Source organism: Macaca mulatta, chromosome 1, assembly GCF_049350105.2.
Source record: "Macaca mulatta isolate MMU2019108-1 chromosome 1, T2T-MMU8v2.0, whole genome shotgun sequence".
In the NCBI taxonomy this organism is placed as follows: domain Eukaryota; kingdom Metazoa; phylum Chordata; class Mammalia; order Primates; family Cercopithecidae; genus Macaca; species Macaca mulatta.
Window position 1 is genome coordinate 130,926,636 of NC_133406.1, and position 9,958 is coordinate 130,936,593.

The following is a 9,958-nucleotide window of genomic DNA, read 5'->3' on the forward strand; positions in this document are numbered from 1 at the left end:
TTTATTACAGTGACATCTCACTCCTGCAGACCTCACCACCTCAATGTCACAGCCAAAAACTAGGAAGTAAACAAGAAAGCCTATAAATGGCCAAAATAATGGGCATGAACTCTGGGGACTAAAGCTCAGGTTCTGTTTACCAGAAAGCTTCTCAACCATTCCCTTAGGGCTTTTTCACTTTAAATATTCAGAACATTTGTAGGAGCTCAGTTTATTGCTGGAAAGGGGTCCTGATCCATCCAGACCCCAAGTAAGGATTCTTTGATCTTTGGAAAGAATTCAGGGTGGGTCCGCAGAGTAAAGTGAAAGTGAATTTATTAAGAAAGTAAAGGAATGAAAGAATGGCTACTCCATAGAGCAGCACCAAGAGCTGCTGGTAGGCTATTTTTATGGTTATTTCTTGATTATGTGCTAAACAAGGGGTGGATTATTCATAGGTTTTCTGGGAAAGGAGCATGATTTCCTTGAACTGAAGGCTCCTCTTCCTTTTATACCATATAGATGTTGCCATAGCATTTGTAAACCGTCATGGCGCTGCCAGGGGTGTCTTTCAGCATGCTAATGAATTATAACTAGCATATAACAAGCAGTGAGGATACCAGTGGTCACTTTCTTTACGATCTTGGTTTCTGGCAGATTTTGGCCGGCTTCTTTACTGCACCCTGTTTTATTAGAGGGATCTTTGTGACCTGTATCTTGTGCGGACCTGCTATCTCTTCCTGTTGTCACCAGAAAGGGGTCCGGATCCAGACCCCAAGAGTGGGTTCTTGGCCCTTGCACAGGAAACAATTCAGGGCAAGTCCATAAAGTGAAAGCAAGTTTATTAAGAAAGAAAAGGGATAAAGAATGTCTACTCCAGAGGCAGAGCAGCCCCAAGGGCTGCTGGTTGGCTATTTTTATGGTTATTTCCTGATTATATGCTAAACAAGGAATGAATTATTCACGAGTTTTCTGGGAAAGGGGTAGGCAATTCCCTGGAACTAAGAATTCCTCCCCTTTTTAGACTGTATAGGGTAATTTCCTGATGTGGCCATGGCATTTGTAAACTGTGTAGCGCTGTCTGGAGCGCCTTTCAGCATGCTAATACATTATAATGAGCATATAATGAGCAGTGAGGACCACCAGAGGTCAGTTTCACCGCCATCTTGGTTTCAGCAGGTTTTGGCTGGTTTCTTCACCACATGCTGTTTTATCACCAGGGTCTTTGTGACCTGTATCTTGTGCCAACCTCCTATCTCATCCTGTGACTTAGAATGCCTAACCTCCTAGGAATACAGCCCAGGTCTCAGCCTTATTTTACCCAGCCTCTATTCAAGATGGAGTCGCTCTGCTCTGAAGCCTCTGACAAGTTCACTGGTGGCCCGGGCAACATCTAGAAACAACAGAGACAACACTCCTAACAAGTTGGCTTAAGCATTTTACAAATACTGCTTTTAGTTCAGAGAGGGCTGCTTACAAACACCCCGTCTAAGTCCCCTAAGGGCACACAGTAGAAAACGCCCTCATAATTATCCTCCTAACACCATAACTGCGAGGACCACCATCTTCCTTTCACAGATCAGCAAAGAGAGGTGAAAAGAGGGCAAATATACTCAAGGCAGCCGCCTCTAAACCGAAACTTGGGTTTTGAAGTCAAACTTGGGTTGAATTTGAACTCCAGCCTGCCTGGGTGAAAAGCCCGTTGCTTTCTTTTTTTTTTTTTTTTGAGACCGAGTCTCGCTCTGTAGCCCAGGCTGGAGTGCAGTGGCCGGATCTCAGCTCACTGCAAGCTCCGCCTCCCGGGTTCACGCCATTCTCCGGCCTCAGCCTCCCGAGTAGCTGGGACTACAGGCGCCCGCCACCTCGCCCAGCTATTTTTTGTATTTCTTAGTAGAGACGGGGTTTCACCATGTTAGCCAGGATGGTCTCGATCTCCTGACCTCGTGATCCGCCCATCTCGGCCTCCCAAAGTGCTGGGATTACAGGCTTGAGCCACCACGCCCGGCCGCCCGTTGCTTTCTTTACACCTCAGCTGCCTCAGGTTCTTGAAGAGGCGATGGATGTACTTAGAGAACCTCAATATAACTACAATGTAAGTGTTTAGGTGCTTCCTTAACTTGGAAAAAACCCTCAACTGAGGAATCCTGGCCAATGCGGCGCCTGCATATTGAGTGCGCCCAAGAAAACGAATTTCCTCCCGCAGAGCGTCGGTCAGCGGCCGCGTTAGGCAGCACAACCGTTCTGGAGACTAGGGGCTCGGCGGCCCAGCAGCGACAGCGGGGTGGGGCGCGAGGTCCATACTCGTGTGTCCCTTCCTTCCCTCCCGGCCAGCCTCGCTCCGCTGTCATCTGCCTGTGGGAAAGAGAATCTCCGGGCACGCGAGCACGCGCACTCGCGGCCTCAACCCTGTGGCTCCGCGTTGGCCGCCCGGGATGGAGTCTTCTGGGAACGGTCCTCCCACCGCCCCCATCGACCGACTTCCGGCCGGCAGCTCCGCTGTCCCGCCCCCTGAGGATTCACCAATCACAGTGCGCGTGTGGCTTGAGTGGGTGGGGCCTGAGAGATTCGAAAGGAGCCCCGCCCCCTCGGAGCTGATTCCCGGGACTAGGTTGCGGGAGAAAGCCTGTTGCGTGGAAGATAAGGCAGCGCGGGAACTGGAAACAGGGTGGGCTGGAGGTGTGCTTTGCGTGTGATGCCAGGGGAGTAGAAAGGTGGCTTGGGGAGTGCAGAACCCTGAGGCTAGTGGCGGGGAGGAAGGTGAGGCGTGCAGACCGCTCCCAGTGAGGAGAGGCCAGGATGCGGGGCGGCTCCAGGGCAATCTGGGCAGTTGGGGGAGCCCTCCGTATCTTTCCTGGAAGTAGCAGGAGTAGTTATGCGGGAGGTGCCACTCCTGGGTGCTTGCTTTGCCTCCAGCATGACCACCGCCCCTGGCTTGCACCCTGAATCTAGCTGCGAGACTTGGGCAGAAAGGATACTGAGGAAAGGTATTGTTTCTCTCCAGCTCAGATCTAACTGGACTCTCGCTCCTGCTGGCTGGACATGGAGGATTTGGAGGAAGGTAAGGAAATGAGGGAGGGAAGAATGAGAGGGAGGAGTGAGACCCAGCGATGGAGAGCTGCATCAGGAACCCATGACTGGCCTTCATTCTTCTTTCCCCTTCAGATGTAAGGTTTATTGTGGATGAGACCTTGGACTTTGGGGGGCTGTCACCATCTGACAGGTACCACCTCTTTATCCCACTTATTTTCCTCTAACAGTACCTCTTTGTCTCTAACCCCTTACTGCTGAATTACTGGCCTCTGGGGCTTGGGTTGGTAATTTAGCAAGGTTTGGCGCACTTGGGGCTGCTGGGCGGGTGGCTGACTTGGGCCTCTATGACACTACTGGTAGTGGGGAGAGAAGGGAGAAGCTGGAGTTAGATTTCAGGGTGTTAAGAAAAAGGGTAAGTGGATTTGCTGCATCTCCATCCTGGCATCATTTCTGATGTCCGTAAATGCTAAAGGCCTATTAGGCCCCATAGAACCAGGTATCTCATCACCCAGAGGCCACAGCTCACAGCCGGCATGGGCATCAGGGCCTAGGGTCATGTCCCTGGCTCTGTTGTGGGGCTTTTGTGCAGTCTCCCTTGCATAAACTCCTGTTCTCTTTTGCACGGGCATGATGCCTGGTTTGTTTCCTGTCTCAGCCGTGAGGAGGAAGACATAACAGTGTTGGTGACTCCAGAGAAACCACTTCGACGGGGCCTCTCCCACCGAAGTGACCCAAATGCCGTGGCTCCTGCCCCCCAGGGTGTGAGGCTCAGCCTAGGCCCCCTCAGCCCAGAGAAACTGGAGGAGATCCTCGATGAGGCCAACCGGCTGGCCGCCCAGCTGGAGCAGTGTGCCCTGCAGGAGCGGGAGAGCGCAAGCGAGGGCCTGGGGCCTGGCCGAGTGAAGCCCAGTCCTCGGCGGGAGACCTTTGTGCTGAAGGACAGTCCTGTCAGAGACCTGCTGCCGACTGTGAACTCTTTGGCTCGGAGTACCCCCTCCCCAAGCAGCCTGACGCCTCGACTCCGGAGCAGTGATAGGAAGGGGTCAGTCAGGGCTCTCCGGACAACATCTGGAAAGAGGCCCTCCAACATGAAGAGGGTGAGTTGAGAGGGTTGAGTTGGAAGTGTGCCCCAGACTCGTGCGTGCCATGATGCAGGCAGGGAGTGGTTCCTTATTGGTAAAACGGGGATAATATTTCAGCTAGAATCGTTGGAATTAAATGAGAACCATGAAAAAAGAGAACCAAAACTCTTACCACAGTGTCTGAGTATAAGCTCTGTAATGTCTATAATAAACTCAATAAATGGTATGGGCAATAGTGATGGTTATGGTGATATTAGCAGCTAACTTCTACCCTTCCTTACTGGGATGTAGACAACTCTCCACCTCTATTTCTTAATTCCTTAAGCCACAGAACAGATATTTTTTCCACTCTAATCTTTTCTCTCTCTCTTTGTGTTTCAGGAGTCACCCACTTGCAATCTGTTCCCTGCATCCAAAAGCCCAGCATCTTCTCTTACCCGATCGACTCCCCCAGTCCGGGGGAGAGCCGGGCCCAGTGGGAGAGCAGCAGCCAGTGAGGACACCTGAGCAGCCAAGTTGTGGGTGAGTGGGAGTGGGGAGTTGGTGGGACTGACTCTGAAATTTCTCCATGCCTCTCCACCAGGCCCACCCGCCCCCGTCAGATCAGTCCTGGCCCCACAGCCTTCTGCCAGCAACTCTCAACGCCTGCCCCGGCCACAGGGAGCAGCTGCTAAATCTTCCAGTCAACTGCCCATTCCCTCAGCCATCCCCAGGCCTGCCAGCCGAATGCCACTCACCAGCCGGAGTGTGCCACCTGGCAGAGGTGCCCTACCTCCGGATTCTGTGTCAACTCGAAAAGGGCTTCCAAGACCAAGCGCTGCAGGACACAGAGTGCGGGAAAGTGGACACAAGGGTAAGAGGTCAGGGGGAAGAATTCCTGCCCTTGCCCAGCATGTCCTCACCCTCCCAGAGCTGGCAACAGTGACCACTTTTGCCATCCTCATTGCAATTCGATTGGAAGATGGGGAGACTGAGTTACAGAGAGGACATGGGGCTGGACAGAGTCTGAGTCTTAGTTTTCAAATATCTCATGGTCACGGGGGAGAGTACTAATCCCACACTCGCTTCCTTCATCCAGTATTTCTTTTCGAGGTCAGTTAAATTTGCTGCTAACTCATTTCTTTTGTTAACCCTGTGAAGTTCCTGTTTCCCAGCGACCAAATCTTCCTGTCACGGGTGCCACTCGCAGCAATCTGCAGCCCCCCAGGAAAGTGGCAGTCCCAGGACCTACCAGGTCAGTCTGGTCCTCCCTTGGCCATCCTGTCTCCCTACCCTGCCATCATCTGGGATTCCAAGCTCTTATGCGCATCAGCCTTGAATTTTGTATGGCAAAATGGAGAGAGGAGGGGAGCCTGGGGCAGGGGAAGGGGGATCCCATTTTTTTCCCACCCTGAGGAGCTTGAACTCTGCTGGGTGACAAACGGGCTTGAGGAAGAAGGGCATTTTAAAGCAGTTATTCATTCTATCTCTTTAGGTAAAGAGATCAGGACAGCAAGCAAGACTTCAGTAGCAAACCACTACAGTCAGTACCTGGACTTGCCTCTACCCGGCAGACCCTGACGCCAGCAGATTCTGGCCCAGGGACAGGAGGAAGAGATGCCACCAGGGCTGGTCTCCCAGGAGGAGAGACCATGGGAAATGGGGTGGATTAGGATTGAGCTGGAGAAGTCTTAAACTCTCTGGGTTGAAAGAAGATTAGGGGAAAAGAGGTCACCTTCCAGCAGTGAAATGAACAAACAGAAAATGAGAAGTACAGGCCGGTGGTTTGTCTTTATCCACCCCCACAGTTGTGGTCAGCCCCAGAGAATTTGATGTTCTTCCCCGGAATTGGTTCACTGGACATTTCCATATGAGTGGCCTCCGTCGCTAACCTCCCTGCCCTCTGAGGAGCCGTCTTCCTGAATTGCATTCTCTACTGGACTCCGGCCTGCTTGGAGAGGTGGCAGCAGGCACCTGGACTTCAGAAATTGTTTCCTGTGAATTCTGTGACTCCTAATAGGCCAGTTTGTGATAAGCTTACTCTATGAGTCTTCATTTTTCTAAAATAAAGTGAATGTATTTTTATATTCTCTGTATATCTAGAAGTGGATCCTGCTCCTATTTCTTTCTTTTTTTAGACAGAATCTCACTCTGTCACCCAGGCTGGAGTTTAATGGCACAATCTGGGCTCAGCGCAACTTCCACCTCCTGGATTCAAGCAATTCTCCTGCCTCAGCCTCCCGAGTAGCTGAGATTACAGGTGCCCACCACCCACGTCCAGCTAATTTTTTGTATTTCTAGTAGAGATGGGGTTTCACCATGTTGGCCAGGCTGGTCTTGAACTCCTGACCGTAGGTGATCCACCCCCGCTTCGGCCTCCCAAAGTGCTGGGATTACAGGTGTGAGCCACTGCACCCAGCCCCTGCTCCAATTTCTTTTTCCCTTTTTTGTTTTTTGAGACAGAGTCTCGCTGTGTCACCCAGGCTGGAGTGCAGTGGCACGATCTCAGCTCACTGCAAGCTCCGCCTCCCGGGTTCACGCCATTCTCCTGCCTTAGCCTCCCGAGTAGCTGGGACTACAGGTGCCCGCCACCACGCCCGTCTAATTTTTTGTATTTTTAGTAGAGACGGGGTTTCACCGTGGTCTTAATCTCCTGACCTCGTGATCCGCCCGCCTCGGCCTCCCAAAAGTGCTGGGATTATAGGCGTGAGCCACCACACCGGACCTTTTCTTTTCTTTTTTTTTTTTGAGACAGAGTTTTGCTCTTGGTGACCAGGCTGGAGCACAATGGTGCAATCTCAGCTCACCACAACCTCCGCCTCCCAGGTTCAAGGGATTCTCCTGCCACAGCCTCCCGAGTAGCTGGGATTACAGGCATGCACCACTATGTCTGGCTAATTTTGTATTTTTAGTAGACATGGGGTTTCTCCATGTTGGTCAGGTTGGTCTTGAACTCTTGACCTCTGGTGATCCACCCGCCTCGGCCTCCCAAAGTGCTGGGATTACAGGTGTGAGCCACCACGCCCGGCCCCCTGCTCCAATTTCTAACAAATTTGGAGTAAATCTCTAATTCCAGGCAGGTAGCCAGGATGGGCCTCCTAGGCAGGGGCCTGAATAGGCCCTAGGGCCTTGAGATTCTGGCTCATCAGGCTGTGACTGCTCCCCTTGATGGCATTAGACAAGGACAGGCTGCCCTTCCCCAGGTCTCATGTATCATTGGAAGGTCCAGATGAAAGTTAAGTGTAGCTTAATTCACAGTAAGTGAGGCTATTAAGCTAGGATCTAGGTAGATTCTTACTTATATCCTAAACTTGAATGTCCTTTACTGGCAAAAGAATGGAGCCTCCTGGAAACACACCAGCTTCTTGTTTGCTCTCCCCGTGAGACGTGAAGGCCCTTTGGTGGTGTTCATCTCCCCTAGTCACCTCAGCCAGAGCTGCTGGAACACCTAGTCACACTCCGACTTACATCACTGGGGTTGTCCGTGCTCTCCTCATCTCCCGTTAGACTTGGGGGCTAGCGTCAGGATCCGGTAAACCTCTGCAGTACCCTAGTGTTGTGACCTGTGTGTAGCAGAGCATTTAGTTTATTTATTCCGAAGATATTTGGGTGCAAGATGGTGTTCATTGAAGGAATAACAAAGACACGTTTAACAGATTTGGTGTAAGGCCTCCCTTTTTTTTGCAGTCTTTAACTCTGGTAATCAGAACCAATTCAATTCCTTCTGAGTTTTGAGGAAACTTCCCTCCCTGAAGGCCAGGCCATGACTTGAGAAGTGGTAAGTGGGCAAGAGAAGTGGGACTGCCAGCTGGTGCCCCGACCGATGCCTCTTTGGCCATAAATGCCTGACTTAGGCACCAGAGTGTCCTTGCCCTGTCCCTGGAGCCAGGGGCCCACCACTGCTTTCCCCTTTTTGCGGCTGATTCCAAGGTTCACCTGGCACATTCACCTACTTCAGTGACAGTGCCTAGACATGCACCTTTCCCTGAGCTCTGCAGCAACTCCTGCAGCCTCTGGGATTCCAGGAATCGGTGGGAGGGAAGGGGTATGCAGACAGACATGGAGTATTCGGCTCTGGAGAAATTTGGTGTAAGGCAAGAAACCTCAAGTGTGCTTCCCAGCTGCGCCCTGCACTGGTGTCTAGTGAGCAGGGCCTGTTGGTGGCTCCCAGGCCAATAGAAGCACTGGAAGGTCAGCAGGCTTAGGTACACACCTGGGTGAGGCTGGAAGGTGACATGTTTGTGTGGGCTGGGTGTGAGCCATGTCCGGGGTAGGTCGTTAGAGGCAAAACAAGCTGCAGACCCATGTGTTGTTGCCACCTGGCGGCTGGAGAGGGCATGGCACATCCTGTTCGCCCTCTTGGTCAGCCTTGAGTTTTGTCCACACCCCACCTCCTCCCACTCCAAACCTGCTTCAGCAGCACTTTCAGTAGGCAGTGCCAGTCAGGGAGGAGGCCCTCCTGCCACGGCTGCCCTTCTTGCTCAGCCACCTGCCTGTCTCCTTCCCTTTGGGCCTGGCTTTCGACTTTTTCTGTCTATGCACTCTTCCACTGCACCCAGTAGCAACAACACAGAAAGCCAGTGTTTACTGGCCTCTTACTTTGTACTATGAACTGTTCCAAGCACTCTACATGTGTTAACTCACTTAATCCTCACAAAAGCTCAATTAGGTGGATGCTTTTATCATCATCCTCATTTTGTGGGCAGAGAAACTTAAGGCTCAGAAAGATTAAGTCACTCAGTCTGGTTCCAGGGTTTGTGTCTTTTTTTTTTTTTTTTTTTTGAGACAAGGTCTGGCTCTGTTACCCAGGCTGGAGTGCAGTGGTGCGATCTTGGCTCACGGCAGCCTCTGCCTCCTGGGCTCAAGCCACCTCCCACCTCAGCCTCCCTAGTAGTTGGGACTATAGGCACGCACCACCACAGCTGGCTTTTTTTGTATTTTTTGTAGATATGGGTTTCACCATGTTGGCCAGGCTGGTCTCTTAAGTCCTGGCCTCAAGTGATCCACCTGCCTTGGCCTCCCAAAGTATTGGGATTACAGGCGTGAGCCAGTGCGCCCAGCTAGGGTTTGTGTTTTTGTTTTTTTTTTTTTTTAAGACGGAGTCTCGCTCTGTCGTCCAGGCTGGAGTGCAGTGGCGCGATCTCGGCTCACTGCAAGCTCCGCCTCCCGGGTTCACGCCATTCTCCTGCCTCAGCCTCTGGAGTAGCTGGGATTACAGGCGCCTGCCACCACGCCCAGCTAATTTTTAGTAGAGGCGGAGTTTCACCATGTTGGCCAGGCTGGTCTCAAACTCCTGATCTCTCAGGTGATCTGTCTGCCTCGGCCTCCCATAGTGCTGGGATTACAGGCGTAAACCACCACTCCCGGCCGTCTTTCTAGTTTATTGACTGGAACTTTGGCAAACACAAAACCTGGAACTAGGCTGGATGCGGCAACTCACATCTGTGACCCCAGCACCTTGGGAGGCCAAGGCGGGAGGATCACTTGAGCCTAGGAATTCGAGACCAGCCTGATCAACACAGTGAGACCCCTGTCTCTATTAAATTTAAAAAGTATGTATTTTTAAATATATATCTCATATATATATATATATATATATGAAACTTAGGACGAGAAGTAATGTTGCAGAGCACACACTTGGCTTCAGTATGAGTAGCTGCTTCATTTTCCAATGGGGAAAAAAACAAAAAACAACCCTGAGCAGTGTAGCTAGGAGGCACTGAGTCACTGAGCACCATTCAATTCCCACCAGCCTCTCAATGCAGCCCTCCCTGCCTCTTCAATGCTGCCCCAGAAAACTCAGCCCTGTCTAGGACTCAGCCCTGAGGGGCTGGGCTGGAAGACTGCCGGCCCTGTGCAGCCTCTCCCACCACAGAAGTCCTTTCTGT

The 9,958-nt window shown here is 51.7% G+C and overlaps 1 protein-coding gene across 4 annotated transcripts; it reads left to right on the top strand.

Moving 5' to 3' along the window:
• Positions 1–2,572: 2,572 nt before the first annotated feature.
• On the top strand, positions 2,573–6,166 carry PSRC1 (proline and serine rich coiled-coil 1). Of its 4 annotated transcripts, none has more exons than XM_077944237.1 (8): positions 2,573–2,736; positions 2,981–3,037; positions 3,142–3,199; positions 3,665–4,106; positions 4,473–4,584; positions 4,675–4,944; positions 5,232–5,325; positions 5,566–6,166. In XM_077944237.1, the coding sequence occupies exons 2-8, from the start codon at positions 3,019–3,021 to the stop codon at positions 5,567–5,569; spliced, it is 999 nt and encodes a 332-aa protein (XP_077800363.1). In that variant the 5' UTR covers positions 2,573–2,736; positions 2,981–3,018; the 3' UTR covers positions 5,570–6,166.
• The last annotated feature ends 3,792 nt before the right edge of the window (positions 6,167–9,958 follow it).

Coding starts and splice junctions, on each gene's coding strand:
- PSRC1 (XM_077944237.1), top strand. Junction 4,107..4,472: donor GGCCCTCCAACATGAAGAGG/GTGAGTTGAGAG, acceptor TTTGTGTTTCAG/GAGTCACCCACTTGCAATCT. Junction 4,585..4,674: donor CAGTGGGAGAGCAGCAGCCA/GTGAGGACACCT, acceptor CCTCTCCACCAG/GCCCACCCGCCCCCGTCAGA.